Source organism: Bactrocera latifrons, unplaced genomic scaffold (genome assembly GCF_001853355.1).
Source record: "Bactrocera latifrons isolate USDA-ARS-PBARC rearing strain unplaced genomic scaffold, ASM185335v1 scaffold_751, whole genome shotgun sequence".
Taxonomy (NCBI): Eukaryota; Metazoa; Arthropoda; class Insecta; order Diptera; family Tephritidae; genus Bactrocera; species Bactrocera latifrons.
The window spans coordinates 44,047-65,395 of NW_017537436.1; the positions used below are offsets into that span (position 1 = coordinate 44,047).

Below are 21,349 nucleotides of genomic sequence, written 5' to 3' on the forward strand. Positions count from 1 at the left end.
AGTGAGACGCTGTGAGTTAGTAGAGGGCACAATAGACCCTCATTCTTTATCTTATCATCGCAAAAAGCGATTTGGTTAAATATTCTTCAAAATCCTCACGTGAAATGAGGCATTTCCTGCTTTTACGGAAGAAAAATTGTGAAACATGTTTTTYCCCATTTCATTAATTACTTTTTTAAATCATTTTGACAGAATATTTCGAAGAGCTTTTGTGTAAAAGCTTTTAGCAAAGTTTGTTACCTGTTTTTTTTAGCTGAGTTTATACAAAAACCACAATGAAACATCATAGTATTGTTACCAGCAAAATACTACATTGCTCAGATGGTATTTTGCAAGTATTTGGTGACATACATATGGTATTGTTACTACATGTCTGTCTCATGTATTAGGTACTGACGAATTGAGAATCTTTTTGCGGCTTTGTACTTTCAGAGTATACAGGACCCAAAAGTCTTTTAAATGTGGGAATTTCAAGCTCATTGAAATGTTGAGATCTATTTTCTATCTTTCGTACAGTTAGATGTTGTTGTAACGGTTACCTAGTCCCGTTAGGATGGTTAGGTGTTTACCTTGCTACAGAATCCAGAATGAGGCTCTGAAAATAACATTTTATAACTAAAAATCTGCACTAATTTTAATGGACAGTTTTGGTTTTTTGTCATAAAATGCTCATATTACGCAATTGAGCGAACTAATTGCATCATCTTTTTGGCGTTTAATTTGTAACAGCTTACAAATTCAATTAGTGCTTAAAATGGTTTCTAAGTAGCAACACCTCCGCGACCGCGTTGTAAGTTTTTATAAAAAACATGAAACCGCCGGAAAAAAGTTCACGTATTTAATTTTATGGCGGAAGACGTCTCCAGAAGAACAATATACTCAATATTAAGTACTCTAAAGATAGAAAGGCAACCGGGTTCTGGAAAAAAGCCAACAATTATGACGCCACAAAACCATTCGGAAGCTGAAGACATCGTTCAACAATAAGGATTGCATAAGTCAAACCGAAGCCGCACGAAAATTCGAATGCTCATAGCCATATATCTGCAAAACGTTAAATAGACTTAACATTAAAGCCGAAAAAATGCGTTGTCCAGGATACCCCGAAGAGCAAATAGGTCAAGTTTGTAATTTAACTCGATGAATGTTAAAGAATTTGAGTGGAAAATCATTCATTTTGGATGACAAGAGCTACTTCTCACTCGGCGGGCCGCAAATGCCGGGACACGATGTTTATTACACAGACGATATGTCTATAACGCCTCCCGAGATAGAGTACATATTAAAAAAAAAAAAAACTTCAGTCCAAAGTTATGCTCTACATAACAGTTTTCCTAAGGGTATTTCTGAAGCATTCTTTAAACCAAATGGACTGGTAATAAATCATGAGGTGTACATCAATCTATGTTTGGACAAAATTTTGGTTGCTTTCATACATAAACACCATAAAAATGATGAAATCGTATTTTGGCCGTATAAAGACTCTTCTCATTATGCAAATGCAACATTGGAGTCCTTGCTCAATTAACACTTGAATTGCTGATCTTTTTTGGCGGTAGCAAATAAATTCCTTCAGAAAAGTTTGTCCTTCAGAGGGCTTTCACTTCTATACAGCTCTCTTTATGTTTTGCCGTTGCAAAGTGTTATTTCACAATAAATACTTTTGAAGCCGTAACACAGCAATTACAAAATGTGCAGAACATCAAAGAACGATCCGACCTAAATCCACCCAGAAACTGCTTTAAAAATTGACTCTTTACATTGCTGCCAGGAAAATTTATGTATTAACTGAATTATGAATTTTAAATAGGAGCGATACAAAAGTTTTAATTCCTGCGAAAGTACTTTCGATGCCATTATGCATGGAACTCGATCTAATTTGCATTGCCACCACATGCACGCTTGCAGAAGTCCAGGCAATTAACCCAATTTTCGACGTTCTTCAAGCATAAATCGGCTGATACTGCTGCAATTTCACGTTCGATATTAGCTGGTTAACGGCGTCAAACCATTTCGTAAAATAACATTTTCACCAAACTTGGTTTTCAAATAAATCGATTGTGACATTCGCTTTGTGACGTTATGCTATGGCGCCGTCCTGTTAGAATCACATATCATTCAATTCGGGCCAAGAATATTTGGGATGCAATAGTGACTCATGGAATAAGTGTGCTGCCGACCTATTTTACTTGTTGACAAAGCTGAAGATGCTTTTTCGATGAAAATCCTTATAATTATCTAGTTGCTCAGCATAATTCACGAACATACGACGATTTTGGTGGTCAAGAGGCTTCAGTTCTTGCAATAAGGATGTAGGCCAAGATATTTGCGCAAAATTCAACACAACTACGTCACAGAGATGCCCAACACTTGACAACGACGTGTGAGCGACAGATTTGGGTCTTCTTCAATTGATGCCCTAGCGGAAGCAATATTATTGGCACTACGGGCATTTCTTTGTCTCACTGACAAGGGAATATTTCGTTCTGGGGCTGGGGATTCAAATTTTTCCACTAGACGGTCAATTGTTGATCTGAGAGCACGATTATGACGACCATAAATCTTAAAGTTGAGGCCTTTGACACTTGATTGAAATATCTTTCCTAATATAGGATAAATAATTTTAAACTAACCGAATTGCAAAATTTGTAAGTTAAATTTTATGCCGTTTTGCCTTCAATTTTTGTTGTTGTAACTGCATAAACATGATTTCCAACACTATAATTTGTTTATATGTATATGTACGCCAATATTGAGATATATAGTTGTGATATTTTTTGTTTATTTTTCAGATGAATTGGTAGAAAAATCAGCGATTATGAGATTGATAAAATGTTTACCTGTGAGTTTTGATGGATATAATAGCAGACTGGAAACTTTGCTTTATGCACTTTCTGAACTTTCAAAAAGTAATAAGTGGATGATTGAAGAAAGCCAAGGAGAAAAATTGAAAAAACTGGCTACTAGTGTTGTTGAAAATATTAAGAGTGTTGAAGAATATGAGGTGTGTATCGAAAATATTAACTCAATTCGTTAGAAAAAAAATTCGGTTGAAATTCCATTGGATACCTGTAAATACTAAAATTTCGCTTGATTTTCATAACTTTTTAAGGAAGGAATTATTATTTATTTAAAAAATTAGTATGTGAATTTGTATACTCTTGAAACATGTTGCTATAGAGTATAATAGTTTTGTTCACTTTAAGGTTGTACGTATCACTTAGAACTAATCAAGATTGATGTAGGGTTGTATATAAATGATCAAGATGACGAGACGAGTTGAAATTCTGGTGAGTGTCGATCCATCCGTCTGTTCTTCCGTCCACGTCTGCAAGCTGCAAAGATTATAAGAAATAACGATGGTGTGAAAATGCATATAACAGCACTGTTAAAAACTACTAAAAGCGCGATTAATCAATAACTAAATGACAGACATAAAGTTTTACACCCAAATTGGTATGAGAGAGCTTTAAAAGAGCCAGAGATAAATTTATACGACGGACGTGGCACCGCCTACTTTTAAGTGAAATCACATATTTCAAGACCCGCCCGGCAAATTTTAACCAAATTTGGCACGTGACATTTAACACACTTTTGAATTCCATTAGGTTCTTACTTTTCTGTGTACTAATCAAAAATGCATTATTATAACGGGTTAAAACTTTGCACGTATAGCCCAGGTGCCGAATATGTGGACCTCAGTGTCTATAATTGGCTTTTTACCGAAAATATCGGTAATCGGGTCAATAGTTTCTTTAGCTACCATATATACCTAATGTAAAGATTTTCAAACATACGTTTGATTTATACYGCAAATATCGGCCAATATGTGAGTTATCTCAATAAAATTGAGAGAGTGTGTTTTTCTAATAAAAGGTGAATTTTTGAGCTTAGAATAAATAAAATCGGTTGAAATCTCGCCCTAGATTCCATATAACCAGCAATCCTTGTGTACCTGAATGTATTACCCTGGCTTTAGTCCTTGCAAATTACAAGAGTTTAAAAGTTATACCCGAATTTAGCACTTCCTTACTTGGTTTTTTTTAATTTTTGAAACGTACACTAATTTCTTCCAGGGAGGCCGCATTGATTGAGACTGTTGCTGTCGTAGCTTCGGTTATATTGATCTTAAAAAGGGAAACATTTTTTTTTTATTTATCAWGGTCTTAGTTTCTATACGAAAATTGTGACTCAAAACAATATAAATTTTGTTGAAATCTCGCCCTAGATTCCATATAACCAGCAATTTTCCTTTACGAAAATTGTGACAAAAAAAAATATAAATTTTGTTTATTGAATTTTTCGACTGTTTTTGCTTCTAAAAAAAGTTTTGTAACACATTTTCAAAAACCTGTTGGTTCATATTATTTATAAACTCATTTCAATAGAGTAAAATTTATCAATTTAGCATATGTTCTGCTTTGTTGCACTCAGTACCCGAAGTTTCTGATGGTACTAAACGATTAACGCCATAGATAACGGTACTTTGTTTTCCTTTATCTTTACTGACGTAAAAACCGCTTACGCGATTATAGCCAAGTTAACAACAGCGCGGCAGTCGTTTCTTCCTTTCGCAAAGTTGCGCCAATCGGAGATCCCGAGTGAAGCCACGTCCTTCTCCACCTGGTCTTTCTAATGGAGTGGAGGTCTTCCTCTGCTTCCACCGGCGGGTACTTCATCGAATACTTTCAGAGCTGGAGTGTTTTCGTTCATTCGAACGGCATGACCTAGCCAGCGTACACGCTACTATGTGAACTATGGATTGCGCCCCTCGCGWTGGTTGGGCGGGAGGAGGGTAATGGTTGGGTATTATTATGTAAATGTCGTCGTATATCTCATGGAGCTCGTTCCATCGAATGCGATATTCGCCATGGCCAACGCGCAAAGGACCATAAATCTTTCGTGGAACCTTTCTCTCGAAAACTCGCAACGTTGACTCATCAAATGTTATCATCGTCAATGCCTTCGCACCATATAGCAGAACGGAAATAATAAGTGACTTATATAGTTTTGGCGTCGAGAGGACTTTACTTCTCAATTACCTACTTAGTCGGAAGTAGCACCTGTTCCAAGATAGACGAAATTGTCGTAGATATTACGTCTTCCCTCTTTTACCACCAGACCTATTTGCTTCGCTGCCTTATCTCTTCTGGAGAAAGCAGAACTAGCAGGGTGGTTGTTAAGGCCAATGATATCAATACCATCAGCATGCGCTAGCAGCTGTACACTCTTATAGAAGATTGTACCTTCTTGGTTTAGTTCTGCAGCTCGACTTATTTTCTCCAGAAGTGTGTTGAGGAAGGCACACGAATGCGAGTCGCATTGTCTGAAACCTCATTTGGTATCGAACGGCTCGTAGTGGGCCTTCGCGATCTTAACGCATGCTCCTTATCAGTTCTTTTCCTTTTCATTGGAGGAGTTTTTGTTTACGTGGCGGGTGTCAAACTTTGCGCGCAACCCTGTGGAGGGGATGTTTCGCCTTCTCACCTTATCTCGTCCTCAAACGGATGTTTTTACCTACCCAGAGGGTACTTGATCAAAGACCGGAAGTCGTGAGCTGCTTGAGCAATATGTAAAAGAATCGTTTCTGGTCACTCCCAAGTGAATGGCGATCCGAGAACTGTCCTCACTTGCGTGAACTTCTACACAAAGTTGTTATTGTACTATCATCCTGTTTTAATTCTAGTTATTTTATTATATATTCAACGATTTAATACATAAACTCTTTTTTAATACGCTTTTATTAGCTTCATTTGTATGTTTTCTTGTTTGTTTGTAACCTTTTTAAATGATAAAACTTAGAATATTTGAGCTATAATGTCACGATCACACAAGTTTAAGTAGGTCACCAAACCAGTTGCTTAAACTTGTGATCGCCTTCTCACAGTATCGCTCAAATATTTAGTAGCAGGAAACTGAATAATGCAAAAGAGGCCTACTACATCGAGAGAATCGTTTGAAGAAAATGATTTGAGAGGGATCCGCCAGTTATGGCAAAACGTTTTGTTTCTGTGTATAATACTAAAATAACTGGGCAAAACTAAAGCACAAGTTTTATTGGTTTGAAAATAATATCTGAAAATTAAAAAATAGTAGCAAATCGTTTATTTTGGGTGACTGAAACGCATATTTTAGCCATAGAAGAAATTAAATTATTTACCATAAATCATGTATGCCATTCCGAGCGATTTGTTCTGCTTTAAAGATTTATCCTTGGTTTTACAGTTTTCCATATTTATTTTGGTAACGCCGGTAACGAACTGGCGGACGAGCTCACCCGCTCCGCAGCCTCCACCAAGATGGTGGGACCCGAACCCTTTACTGGGGTAGGTCCCCATACCATAAAGGAGCTACTCGGCAAGGAAGAAGGAGTGGGAAGGAAAGAGCATTGGCAATAAACACACGGCATGAAACATGCCCAGTTGCTAATTGGAGGGTACAACTGGAGTAGGTTCAAAGTTCTAATAAACCTTCCCAGGAACAAACTGAGGCTACTGGTCGCATTGTATACTGGCCATTGCAAGCTGAATAGGCACCTGTTTAACATGGGTTAATCCTCCTGCGCTAACTGCCAGTTCTGAGACAGGGAGCCTGAAACCCCGGAGGATATGCTGTTCGACTGCACAGCAGTCTGTAGACGTAGGATTATGGCCCTTGGATCCATGTTTCCGGATAGGGATCGCATTGCCTCACTAGCACCCGGTAGGCTGTTGGACTTCATCAATGTGCTGGGGTTAAGTGAGTCTATGTGATTTAGGAGAGGGCACAATAGACCTAAATCTAATTTAATCTAAATTCCGCTAGAAAATCTAAAATATCAACTCTGTAACTTTATAACCAAGTTTTCAATGCCTTAAGTTATGCGTAGGATCATTGTCCTGCCGCAACCACCATTATACATCTTATGCCATCAGAATCTTTAATATTATATCTCGATTCGTCTGAGAATAAAATGGTCTTCAATTCCTGAATGCTCCAATCGAGATGAGCTATCGAAATATGAGTTTGGCCTTTAAATTTTTTGCTGAAGTAAAGGATTTTTTAGCTGGACGCTCTTTATGTATTTTTTCACCGTCTTCCTCCGCTGTGCCGAGGAAGTATATTGCCAGTTTGCTGAATTTATTCATTAATCGGAGCACCACTGATCTATTCATCGAATTTTTTTAAACAACTAATTTTATGTCGAGATAAACCGTTTTGCCAGCCACTTATTATTTTATTTGTAAAGTCTGCTGAATAAGTATTTTCCGCCAATTTTGATTCTTAAACTCTAAATCGCAACTGAACAGTGACGACTTCAAAAATCTCATTACAAAATGTCTAAATAATATTTGTAACGTAAATGTAATAATATTGATATCGTCTTCAACGAATAACGTACTTTTACAGTAGCTTGGTACTATTTTTTCTAACAAATATTATTGGTGCTTAAGCTTTGTTCACTCAGATTTATACTTTTGAAAAGTTTTTTGTTTAAAAATTAATATCTGCACGTAATTATACACCATAATAATTGTCCAACTAGTCCTGTTATATTTTTCAAAAATATAGACATAAAAAGACACAACAAAGCACCCCCTACGCTTCAGTTATGTCCAATACTGTAAATGTCTTACTCTTTGGTGCAGTTACAACCTGTCGAAGCACATCAAGCATTTCAACGGCCAGAACATATGAAACCCTCTATACATACATATGTGGCTGCAATTCCGCCTGGTTGAACTGAACTCCAACAAAACATGCGTCAACAAGAAGACATGACATTTATAGATGTGTTTAATTCTTTAAGAGTTGGAAAGTTGACGTCTAAGCTTGAAGTTCTCCTTGGAAAAGTGGAAACAAATATCACTGCATAATTTTCAATTGAGAGAGCTTTAAAAATGTACCCAACTAATTACCAAGTTGTTGCTCATAATGAAAAAGTTCTCCAGAGTTTTCAAGATAAAGGGACTGTTATTTATTTCATTAAAGCTCAAGACCAACTCATTGATACTACACGAAATTTAGGTAATAAAGACTTAAATAATATAATACCTAATAAAATCGGCACAATTCCGATTTCTTTGGCGCCGCGATTTGAAGGTACCGTTGGAAAGAGGAAGTTCTCCTGACTAAAAAATATGTAGGCTTATATGTACCGCAAACTATACACTTTTAAATAAACCCACATTTTACACTTTTAGCAGGTTTTTTACCTAAGAAATTTTTATTTTAAAAATTACATTTTACACTCCTAGTGAACACCATTTGTGTGTTCCAAATAACGACGAAATGGAGCGCTGCCATGTTGTAATAAGGAAACTCACTGAAATTCCTTTTTTCCCAAAAATTCCTCTATCCATGCACATAAGGGGTGTCCTTATTTTCAAACATCGGTTTTCTATATATTCCCGGCCAGATATCGGTTCCTTTATGTATTTAGATAAAACGGTAAAAGTTTGGGGTCAATGTGATAATATTTAGCGGACCCGGAAGCCAGCTGAAAAATTCAATAGGTCAGTATGGGCAAATATCAATGTTCATACATTCGCCTTATATTAGAAAAATTGCTCGTAACGGGACATTTTTGCTGTGAAATATTTCCAAAAGCATGCAAGAGGTTCTTGTGCACATTGTGATTTTAATAAGTAAATATAATTTAAGCGTTCACAAGCAAGAAATAACAATTATTTTGAAGAATAATTATTTGGTTTAATAAATAGTTTAAAATTGTTTGAATTTCGATGGGCGGTTGTGTTTAAAGTGTAAAAAGTGAAGTATATAAAATAAACTAATATGTCTAGTTTAACAACACGAACAACACCAATTTAAGAAAAGTTAGTTTGATTGAATACACAATGCATCAAATTACAGGTGCAAAACTTCCATCTAATCGGCAGGTTTTAGAAGTTTTGTTTTACAATATGAGATTTGTAGATCTTTCAGCAAAGGAAAGCGCAAAACTTGCTATCAAAGCAGCACAAATATTTTGGGAACAAGCACGAATACTGATAAGAAAATAAGACAAATGTGTTGAGAAGTTATTGAAACTGTACGAAAGTTGGAAAAAAATCCTGAAGACAGTTCCAGAAAATAAATCTAATTCACAGGAAGAAGTCGTTGATATGTTTGTTGGAAGTTTGGATGATTTATTTGACATGGCCAACGTTAATGCGCTTGAAAAAATTAAGTTAGTAGAAGATAAGAAATTTCTTGAAATGCAACGTCAAAAAGGACGGCCAGGTTGCATGATGGGTGTTGATAAGGTTTTGTACGATCGTGAAGTGCGTGCACAAACAAAATTCTGAATGTTCTAATATAATCGAAAAAAGCAATGAAAATGATATAGTACTTGTGGAAGCTGGAAATGAAAATGTAGTAATTCCGTTGGAAAAAAATTGTTGCAAACTGAGTGTAAAATGCGACGAGGCACTAAAAGTATCATAACACCACGATTGTTAGCAGCATTAGACAATGCCAAAGTGTCAGATGGTATGGCCGTACATATTTTAGTAGCCGCTACTGAAGCATTGGGTCATTGTGTGGAAGAACTTGTTATTAATCGATCAACAATTCATCGTATGCGTCAACAACATAGTTGACAATGCACTTTTATTAATGTTAATTTATTCAAACACTTAACAAGGGCAATGCAAATGGGGCACTAGTTGTTCATTTTGATGGGAAGTTCATGACAGATATAAAAGGTCGTAGTAAAGTGGAAAGAATTGCTGTTTTAATTAGCTACGATGAAACATCGAAATTTCTTGGAGCAGCAAAGATACAGTCGTCGACTGGTGCAAATATTGCTGAAACTGTTTATCAGAGATTAGTCGATTTGAACATTGTTGAACTTGTTAAAGTCATATCTTATGATACAAATGCTGTCAATACTGGTGTTAAAAATGGAGCCGCAGTCCTTTTGGAAAAAAACTGCAACGCAATCTCATGCACCTACCATGCCGTCATCATATGTTTTGCGCAACGTTTTTGAATCAAAGATGTCAAACTCAGCTCCAGAAATACTATTGTTTGAACGATTTGTGAAGGCCTGGCCAAACCTTAAGAAAACCTTGTTTAAAACTAGTGTTGATGATAAATTTGTGGCATCAAAAATAAGCCAAGTGGAACGGGACGCTCTTGTAATCTTCTTGCAGGACCAATTAAAAAAATCGCATACAAAGAAATGCTACAACTTGCTTTAACTTTCCTTGGTGCGATTGCTTTAATTTATGTGCTCCAGGTGCAACCAGCAACGCACGTTGGATGGCAAAAGCAATCTATTGTCTCAAAATATATATATATTACGTGATCAGTTTAAACTTACAACCAGGGAATTGAGTGGCATCCGCGATATTTGTATTTCCATTGTTAAAATGTACATCAAAAGTTGGTTCGGAAATACAAATGCGAATTCAGCACCTAATCAAGATCTTTTCTTTATTAAATACGCTTTAAATTGTACAGATACAGATTCAACAATTTCAGAAGCTATTATTAAAAAAATGTTTAACCACTTATGGTACATCGCCGAAGAAACAGTAGCGTTATCATTTTTTGACTTATCAGTTACCCACGCGGAAAAACGTAAAATGATAAAACAATTAAAAGCAAGGAACCAGTTGTTCATTTAAAAAATAGCCGGAGCCACTCAAAATTGACAGATTTTCGAACTTACGAACTTAGCGATTTTGTTTCAGAAATGACAAATTTTTTTTCAATAATTTTGGGTTATCTTCAGCCTTTTTGGGCGTGGATCGACCCCAATGGGAAAATAATTCAGATTTCGAAAATAATTGGATTTTTTGCAGCAACTTACAAGTTGTTAATGATCCCGCTGAAAGAGGAATACAATTTTTGCAAGACTACTACTAAAATACAAATCATACAAAAAAATTGATTTAATGTAAAGTATAAATTTAAATATGTAATATGTATGAAAAAAAAAATAAAAATGTACAATATTTGCCCATACTAACTTATTAAATTTTTCAGGTGGCTTCCGGGCTCACTGAATGTTATCGTATTGACCCCAAATTTTAACTATTTACTTTAAATACATAAAGGAACCAAATTCTGGCCAGGAAACTGTAATTTAAACATTTTGAAATTTCCCCTTACAAATAAGAACACCCCTATTGTACTTGTTGGATATGTTNTCACCTAATATACAAAACAACGTATTATCAAAAATAAATGTAAATCGCTGACAGATATAATAACCAAAATTTAACCACTTTAGGAGTACTGCGCGAAAGTACTTCAGTCATCCTGATATGATTTAAATTTTATAATATTATCATAGAGTTTTAGTTATTTGTGTTTCTTAAATATWAATTACATATTATACATATCGTCACCTGAAATGCAAAATAATGTATCATCAAAAAATTCGAAATTGTGTGTCTTATTGATTACGCTTCACTACTTCAAATAACAGTATTTCATAATATTACATTCATAATATAATATATGTTCAACATTTTCAGGTTCTGCGCTCATATATAATCCAGTTGTAACCAATTTTAAATTTTTTTTTTTTTCACTATGTTCCATTCTGTTTCGTGTTTCATTTATGCCGATATACATATGTAGATTGTCACCACTCAATTATGACTTGAAAAATGTAATTAAGGTAGAACACGCAAAACCACGTTAGAATGCTACATATTATATTTGGTGTTTAAGATGTGGCAACGCTCGTTTTCCATCATAATAACAAACTAACCTTTGCAACGACGAGTGTGCTAAATGATTTTTAAATTAATAAACTCAGGTAAAATATTACAAAATAAAATTGATACGTGAACTTATTTCAATTCTTAGAGTTTACATTTAAATATACAGAATGAAAAATGTGTTATTCGTGCAAATTTTTGAACTTTTAATTGTGAATATTTAAAAAATATAAGTTATTTTTACATTATTCTTCGATATTCCTCCTAGAAGCTCCCTTATCCGCACATGCCCCATTTATACGGAAATTCGGTTTGTTTACCCCTCCGCCAGAGTAATCGGAATCGTGCCATAAAATCAATAAAACAAGAGGTCTTCCTAAGGTATTGAAAATATTCGATGGAGCAACAGTAATGTTAAGATCGAATATTGACGTGACATAAGATTTAGTGAATTTCCAGCAAAATACAGCTATGGAATTGCTGAAAGATGAATGTTTCCAATAATACTTACTCGATTAAGAAGTAAGAATTCAAAATGTCGTTAATAGAACTTGGTCGCAAATAATATTAGGTTGTCAAAAAAGTCTTGCGGTATTTTCGCTAGTTGGCGCTGAGAGCGCGTAGTTCTAGTTTTATTTGTCGCATCGGGTCATGCTATACCTTGGACTATTGGAAAGCTCATATAACGTGCTAACACGTGTTTGATTGTTGTTTCTTTTAAGTCGTTCATGAGTTATAGTGTCGCAAACATGGAGCAAACTAAAGAGAAAATACGGCATATTTTACAGTACTACTACGATAAAGGCAAAAATGCATCTCAAGCCGCCAATAAAATTTGTGCAGTTTATGGACCCGATACATACGATACCCGCACAACGATGGTTTCAACGTTTTCGTTCTGGTGTAGAGGTGGGTGAAGGTGCGTCACGCTCCGGAAGGCCTGTCGTCGAAAATTGCGATAAAATCGCTGAATAGCAGTCGTAATATCGGTCAAGAGCTGGGCATGAGTCATAAAAAAATGTTTATAAACAATTGAAAATTCAATAAAAAAAATACCGCAAGACTTTTTTTGACAACCTAATATAACAACTGGTAACTGAAAGAGGTTCAGAGTAAATATTAAATACTGCCTAATTATGGATATACTTTAATAATAAAACATGTCATAGTTAATATTTTAACTATTTTGGGGGTTTCGCATATCAAACTAAAAAGTGAAAAATAAATATAGTTTAAAAAATAAAAAACACGCTTTTAAAGCATATCAAACTAGAAAGTGAAAAATAATTCTTAGTATAAGCTAACAATTTTTTCGAATGTTTTGCCTCGAAAAAATTATTTTTTAAACAAAATTTCAAAACTATGTTGGTTCATAGTATTTATAAATTCATTACAATAGATTAAAAATTTTCAATTAGGCGTATGTTCTATTTTGATGCATTTGAATTCAAATATACAAATGTTTACTGCTTTAAATGTTAAATAATATTTAAATTATAATCACACATAACTCCGGTATGTTCGACAGTAAGTAAGTACTTTTTTTGTTAAGCGTTATACCCAATCTTCACGACAAGATTCCGTCTTTTCATTCCAAAAATAACAAACTTGCTTTCGTCTGAAAATAAAACTTGATTAAAAGACTGATGGCATATTTAAATATTTAGAACCGAAAGCGTATCATATTTGTCGGTTTTTAGTCCGTTTTACTGAAAATGATACCATGCTTTCTTCAAATTCTTGCTTTCTGCGAAAGCATCCTAGCACGAACTCCTKRGAAAGGACACTGTGTGGGTGGTCCATAATAAATATCAAGAGGCATCCTGTCGCAGTCCGGAGGTACTGTATTCTGACAAGTCTGGAGCATCCTCCTCTGCGTTTCATATATATATATTGTATTGCTGCGGCGCAGTTAGTTGCCAACAACGATTCTTTTAGGATATTGTTGTGGCTCTGAACTTTGTCAATAATAGCGGTCGCATGAGGAGTGAAAGAGCGCAAACCTTGATTTTAGGATTATTGACAGTCTGAACTTGACGCCGTCGACTGCAATATTAAGGGCAAGTTTGTACATATTCGACTAGTTTGTAAATATGGTCGCTAATGATAAAGGAGGGAGAGCGTTGAGTTCCAAAAGTACCAAACAGTTTTCAATACGAAGTAGCGTACCTATATTCAGGTTGTATCCTGCAGGGAAACGTGTAACTGGGGGGATGTATACAGTAGAAACTCGTTTATCCGGCCCTCAGTTATACGGATTCGCGATTATCCGGACTACCAACCGCGACCAATTTATATACATATTTCTCTGAATATGATCTTCCCAACATATAACGGAAATTTTTTGCATACCGTTATACAAATGAACAGATAATTCGTTGAATTTATTTTCAGAAACGTAGTTTTGCTATGCAGTAGCTTAATTATGTGAGCACAAGTGTACCTACAGCTCGAAATTACGGAATCATGAACGCGTCGGAACTTGCATATTCCGCCCGCGCCGTGTGGTGTTGCTGCCGCTGCCCCGCGAGTTTCATTACTGTTTTAGTGCGTTTGCAATTGTGACTTCGATCTGACGTGCATATCACGTCTACATATTTAAACATGCCAAAGCGTAAGAGAGTGGTGTTATCGCTTAAAGACAAAATAAATATCATTGATTCACTAAAAAAAGGAGAAACCGGCCGTAAGTTAGCTGAAAAGTATGGTGTACGTACATCCACGATAAGTGATATTAAGAAGAATACCGATTCAATTTTGTTGTACACCTGCAAATTAGATAGTGAAGACGGGAGTAATCATCGGAAAATGATGAAGAGACCGAAACATGAACTTTTAGAAGAAGATCTGTATTGTTGGTTTTTACAAAAACGATCAACTGGGCAACCGATTTCTGGGCCTTTGCTCTGTGAAAAAGTCAAAATAAAAAATTAGGCGGCCATGAATCATTTGTGGCAAGTAACGGATGGTTGTACATATTTAAATCACGTCATGGAATTCGTGAGTTGGAAATACAAGGTGAAAAAATGTCAGCTAATGTAGATGCAGTAAACTCTTTTAAAGATAATTTCAAGAAGAATTTGTATGAAAATAACTATGACTTGGATTTTGTTTATAATGCTGATGAAACTGGATTAAACTGGAAGTCCTTACCTTCAAAATCTTTAGCTTCTAGGCGAGCGAATTCAGCTCCAGGATATAAAACAAGCAAAGAGCGAGTAACAGTATTAGTTTGCGCTAATGCTGCCGGGACCCACAAAATACCTTTGCACCTCATAGGCAAATCAAAGAAATCCAGATGTTTTAAAAATATCAGGGTACCCTTTATTTATAAAAATCAAAAAAGCGCATGGTTGAACTCTGAAATACTTATTGACTGGTATGACAACACTTTTATCCCTGAAGTAAAAAGAAGGCAAAACGAAATTGGCAAACAAGGAAATGTGCACTTTTACTGGATAATGCGTCAACCCATCCTTCAGCTGAATTGTTAGAGAGGGAAAATGGAAAGTTTAARGTAAAATTTTTGCCTCCTAATGTGACATCATTGCTACAACCAATGGATCAAAGTGTTATTGAAACATTGAAACGACTTTATAGAAAACAACTTCTACGCAGGTTGCTATCTGTTGAAGAAGATAATGTAAAAGTCGTTTTATCATTTTAGAGGAATAGAGTACTTAATTGTGAGAATAATAATTCAATAACCAATACGGATGATTCTATTTTGCAGGATACGAATGAGGTAATGTCAAAGCTACAAATATGTCAGGATTGTGATGATGATGATATGAAAGAGTGGGTCACTTGTGACAGTAAAGATCAAGGCTTTCAGATTATGTCTGATGTCGAAATCGTAGAAAACATTTTGCAGATAAATGAACAGCAGGAAATGCAAGAAGATGAAACAGAAGAAAACATAGACGTGGAAAATGATGCGGAACCATCTCATGATATAGCATTTCATGCCCTGGAAACAGCTCTCAAGTGGTTTGAAAAACAAACAGATAGTGATACTGTGAGTTTACTACAACTGAAACGAATTCTTGATTTAGCAGCAATGAAGAGAAAAAGTTCCTTATGTCAAATGGTAATTACCAAATATTTTAAACTAGATTAAACTTATTACCTACCTATTTATTTCATGACTACCAAATGCAAATTACCAAATACATATTGTAAACAAATTATTCGTAAATACGTAGTACCTAAATATTTTATTTCATGATTAATGCTGCAGTTTAGTATTATGTATGAATGTAATGTAATCTAAGAAAATGTGTACTAATACATAAGTAAGTGTTCATTTCTTAATAAACATTGATTTTCCTTGATATCTATTTGTTTTTCTTCATACATTCGATTATCCGGATTTTCGATTATCCGAATGCCTATCGACAACAATTAGTCCGGTTAAGTTTCGAGTTTCTACTGTATATTGTTTATCTCGGGCTCGACATCAATTGACCGGAGAGCTATACCCTACCATTCTAGGGTAGTATCCATGCGGTCGATGTCGCCATCGATAACACAATATTGTACGGTGTTGTGCTGTATGAGGGTTAGGGTTCCACAGTTACTTGGTTCCCAATTTTATGTACAACGTTCAATCCTGCACAACTCAGTACGACAGTCTCACACGGAGCAGACTGTGCGAGGAACCAGGAGTTCTTGACCGAGGTGGAATGTGGATAGAGCATTTTGGCGCAAACGCAGAAGAACTCTTCCGTGCCCGGATTGGAGTGAAAAGAATACTTAGCAACCCTCCTGCAAGTCGTTGCTTCAGTGACGACAAGCTTGAACTTAGACTTACCGAACGGGTCAGTTCCGGTGCGTAGAGCCAGCTGTTGTGAGAATGGACTTCTCTATACCTGGTACTTATTCTAGCTGAGTTTGGTAGGCGAATAGAAATAGAGGTATCGAGATCATTGGAGTATACTCTCGCCCCCACTCCGCAGTCCATTTCAGATCCATCGGTACCAGGTTAGCGTCACCTGTTTTTGTGACATGATTAGTAGGGTGGGTCGATTCCGGACTTTTTTCGATTCGGAATTTCTAATAGTCCAACCTAACCAACCAACCATATGTCAGGCTTGTTTTAGTCTGAATCTGTGTCAAATTTATTGATAAAATCAGATTTTGTACTAAACTTTGACACTTGTTGCCTAGATTTCAGTGTAAGGCGTATAAAATGATCACGAGATTGGGGGCCAATAACTTTAGAGGATGACTCTGTCACCAGTTTGACGGTTCTCTCGACTGCCACGGTGTGAGAGGTGAATTCACAGAACTCTGCCGCTACAATAACTACAACAACAGGGGAATTCACTCCCAGAGCCCCAGCAGCCTGAATAGTTCCAGGAGTTTGCCGGGCGCTAGTGAGGTGATGTGATCCCTGCTGATGTAGACAGAGTCCAGGGCCTTGAGTCTTTTTCCACAGATTGCTGTGCAATCCAGGATTATGTGTGCTGGTGTTTCCTGTTCCAGGTCGCAGAACCGGCAGTTAGCTCAGGAGACCATGGCCATGTTGGACAGGTGTTTTCTGAGCTTACAGTGCCCTGTGTAAATTGCGACGAGGAGACGAAGTTTTTCTCGGGGGAGGTGGATTAGTTCTTTAAACCTGGAGAGATTGTGTCCTCCCAGGAGCAGCTTGGCGTGGCGCATGCTTGCTGCCTGCCGCCAGTGCCGTTCTCTCTCCTCTCTCCTCCGTGCGGAGCAGCTCCTTAAGAGTGTGGGGTCCTACCGCTATGTATGGCTCCGGTCCCAACATCTTGGATGCTGCCGCAGTGCGGGCCAGTTCATCGGCCTTCTCATTACCTTCTACTCTTTTGTGCCCTGGTATCCACATTAGGTGCACCCGATTGCACAAGGATAGGCGGTTTAGCCTTTCTATACATTCCTCTACTAAAAGCGATTTGGTCTCGTATGACAAGATCGCTTTTAGAGCCGCTTGACTATCGCTGAGAATAGCTATGCTCTGGTTGCGATAGTTGCGGCTGAGGTTGACTTCAGCGCACTGATAGATGGCAAACACTTCTGCCTGGGAGATACTTGGGAAGCAGCCCATGGGTATAGACAGCTCGGTACGTGGTCCCACAATACCTGCTCCAATACATTCTGAGGTTTTAGAGCCATCAGTGTACCATTGAATGGTACTGTCTTCAAGCAGTGTTTCCAGCGTGGAGTCACTCCACTCCGTTTTGATGCCTAAAGTAACTTTAAAGTTCTTCTTGAGGTTAATTTTCTTCGTGGTGCTGTCCTTTGGGAGGAGGGCTAGCGGTGTGCTTTCCGCTAGTGAGTCCATCTGTCTAGAGGACATTACCTTCCCTCTTCCACAGCCTTCTGCTGACATTAGCAGCATGGTGTGTTTTGCTGCTAGCTTGATCACCAGAGGCAGCGGTGTGAGTTCTAGTATGACTTCCAGTGCCACCGTGGGGCATGTGCGCATTGCCCCCGAAGCACAGACACATGCAAGTCTGTGGAGCTTTGCCTCCGAATCACCGAAGACTGCGCTGCTTTGGTGGCCCAGGCAACCGTTCCATGACGATAGGCCTCACTATCATGGTATACAGCCATCTGATGATACTTGGCTTGCATCCCCATGATCTGCCGTCCAGGCGTCTGCAAATCATTAGTGCTCTTGTTGTTAAGTCCAAATGCCTACTCCACCCTAATGATGAGTCTAAGGTGAGACCAAAGAATTTGACCTCCTTAGATATTTCCACCTCTGTGCCTTCAATTGTTAGGGACCTCAGGCCCGGAAGTGATCTCCGCTTAGTGAATGGGGTCACGGTGGTTTTTGCTGGGTTGATATTCAGCCCTACCGTGTTGCACCATCCTTTCGCCAAGTTTAAGCCCCTTTGACCAATGTCACAGAGAGTGTTCTCAAATCTACCTCTCGCCATTATGACAATGTCGTGCGCGTATCCTTGACAGCGGATTCCATTGCTGGTGAGCAGCTCGAGTAGTTTGTCTACTATCAGGCTCCAAAGCAGAGGCGATAGTACTCCACCCTGTGGGCAGCCCCTTGTGGTGCCAAGACGAATCTTACTTTCTCCCGTTGTTGTTTCTGCTATCCTAGTGCGCAGAAGGGCTTCTATCCATCTGCGTATCGGGGTGGTTACGTTCCTTCTCTCGAGTGCCTTGATCACGCTGGTGTGAGACGGGTTATCAAATGCACCCTCAATGTCTAGGAAGGCGCAGATCGCAACCTCGCCGTTATTCAGCGAATCCTGCAGCTTCAGACGTGAGTTGGTACAGAGCAGTGTTTGTGGATCTGCCCTTTTTGTACGCGTGTTGTCTGGTATGTAGGGGTGCGATCTTCAGCGCTTCCGATCTGATATGGTTGTATATTACTTTTTCCATCCCCTTTAGCATGAAGGATGTGAGACTTATAGCCCGGAACGATTTGGCTAGCGAATAGTCTCTCCTCAATACCTTAGGGATGAAAATTGCTTTTGCAGTTCTCCATGGCTCAGGAATATACGACATCGCCAGGCTGTCTCTCATCAGCCTTAGCAGGTGTAGTAGGAGAATATCCATGCCTTGCTGCAAGAGAGCCGGGAGCCGGGAGCCGTCCACTCCCGGTGACTTAAAGCTTGAAAAGGAGGCCAGTGCCCATTTGACTGAGTCTGCAGTGAACAGGTTTCTTGCAGTCAGCCAATCTGAGCGATCTGGCCTACGTATGACCGAGGCTGGATTTAGGTCAGCTTGAACCGTCGCCGGGAAGTGCGTTTGTATTAGTGTTTCCGCCYTTTCCTCCGCGCTTGTATAGGTCCCGTCGTTTCTTTTTAGGGATAATACTGTGTCCGTCTTGCCCYTCGACAACGCCTTATGCAGACGAGCTACCTCCGGGGTCGAGGAGACGCTATCACAGAATTTCCTGAAACTGTTTGTCTTGGCAAGCCTAATCTCCTTGTTATAGAATGTTAGGTGCCGTTTGTAATCCTCCCAGCTGTCTGTGCGCTTGGCTTTGTTAAACAACCTACGCACCCTAAGTCTAAGAGCTGAGAGTTTACTAGACCACCAGGGGCAGATTTGTTTGCAGGTGGTCGCTTTTAGTGGACCGGCATAGTGATAGGCGTCCATGGACTGGTCTATGGCACTCAGTCTGCTTTCCAGTCCAACTGTGGTGGATCTATCATCCGCCTGCCCCACTCCATTTATATTATGACTTAAGATCTCCCTGAAGATACCCCAGTTCGTATTTCTAGGGGTTTGTGTCGGAGGTTTGTCCGCGACTTTTACCCTCAGAGCAAACCGAATGATCCTGTGATTTGACAGTGAGGGCTCCTTTGACACCCGCCACTGTGAGATCAGCCCGATCATGTTGTCGTTGCTCAGGGCAATGCCTAGGACCTCCTTACGAAGGTGGGCTCACAACCCACATTCTCGATGCTCATATTGTTACTAATTATGAATTCAGGAAGTGACTCACCTCTCAAGTTGCAGTCCGTGCTACCCCATTCCGTGTGATGCGCGTTGGCATCACCCTAACGTTAGGGGAAGATTGTTGCGTCTGCAGTATTCCACTAGACTGAGTATTGATGGAGGGGGTGCTGTGGTCGTTTCTCCCGGAAAGTATACGGATGCGAGGACGAAGTCCGATCCTTCCTTGTCCTTCACTTGTACCGCCACCAGATCTTGCGTTAGAAACTCTGAAATACAGAAACAGTCTATATCGGCTCTAACGACTACATAAGAACGGGGTCTCTCGCTAGAGAGACYCCAGATTACCTTGCTCCTTCTCGAGTTGAATCCTCTTACCTCTCCTCTAACCACCCAAGGTTCCTGGATTAGGAGGATGCTCAGGTTATCCGAGATGAACATCTTCACGATACCGCCGAGGCTGCCGCTGCGTGATGTAGGTTCACCTGAGCCACTTCTATACCCGCTCTGGAGATTATAGTGTAGGTTCGCTGAGAGACAGGTCCTCGTCCTCCATTTCCTCATCAACCTGCATCTCCAGACCTTCCAGAAACGCTTGGGTGGATGGCAGCATGCTTTTCTACTCATTTGGAAGCTCGTTGCTTCTGTTTTCCTCCTCGGCGGTGGCCTCGACCTGCCCAGCCGAAGTGGGGTCCTTAGGGCACCCGTTTCGCTCTCCCGAAAGCTCGGCGGTAGTCGCGTTATGCGCTGCTTGGCGGGTTACGGGTAGAGCCGGTGCTTCGGTTGACCCCATCGTAGATTCTTGGTTCGCCGTCGCTGTTGCCTTGGGCCTCAATTSCTCATTATAATCTTGCCGAATCGGAAATTCAGCCTGAATCCTTTTTGTTTTATGTATTTGTAGGATTCGTCGTCTATCGTTATGTTGAGGTTCCACCCTGAACCCTCAACATTACTTGCTACGACCTTTCACGCTGAGGTGCTTAGGCCGTCGTTCCGACTCCTTACTAGACTAAGCGCGAAGTCGTAGTTTTTGTCTGCACTTCTTGGGAAGAATGCCACCATGTTGTGCAGTTGTGGTATTTCCCTCTAGCCTTGGTGTGATTTCCTTCAGCCAGGTGGCCGACCTTTCGTCTTGACAGTCGACCAGCAGCATACCGCTCTTGAAGAAAATGCCGTTAAAGGCGCCGGTGTAGCCATCGCCGATGGATAGGGCATTTACCAAGCTAAGTTGGGTCGGGTGCTAAGTTGGGTCGGATTAATAACCTCAGAAGGTAATTGGCAGGATGGAAAACTTTCAAATTTGA

General features: G+C 38.8%; 2 protein-coding genes across 3 annotated transcripts in view; both read left to right on the forward strand.

The window, feature by feature from the left end:
- Window positions 1-21,349, forward strand: part of LOC108976360 (hsp70 nucleotide exchange factor FES1) — a 67,714-nt gene that overhangs the window by 37,321 nt on the left and 9,044 nt on the right. The window contains exons 4-5 of one of the 2 annotated variants that reach the window (XM_018945417.1): window positions 2,793-3,004; window positions 10,975-11,123. In XM_018945417.1, the coding sequence (XP_018800962.1) occupies window positions 2,793-3,004; window positions 10,975-11,022 (260 nt within the window). In that variant the 3' untranslated portion in view covers window positions 11,023-11,123. Of the gene's footprint in view, window positions 1-2,792; window positions 3,005-10,974; window positions 11,124-21,349 lie in introns of those variants that run through there. The other variant, XM_018945415.1, reaches the window with a different exon arrangement.
- The window catches only part of LOC108976361, a 20,037-nt gene continuing 14,022 nt past the window's right edge, over window positions 15,335-21,349 (forward strand). Inside the window, exon 1 of the mRNA XM_018945419.1 lies at window positions 15,335-15,747. The gene's annotated coding sequence lies outside the window, so the exon portion shown is untranslated. The remainder of the gene's footprint in view (window positions 15,748-21,349) is intronic.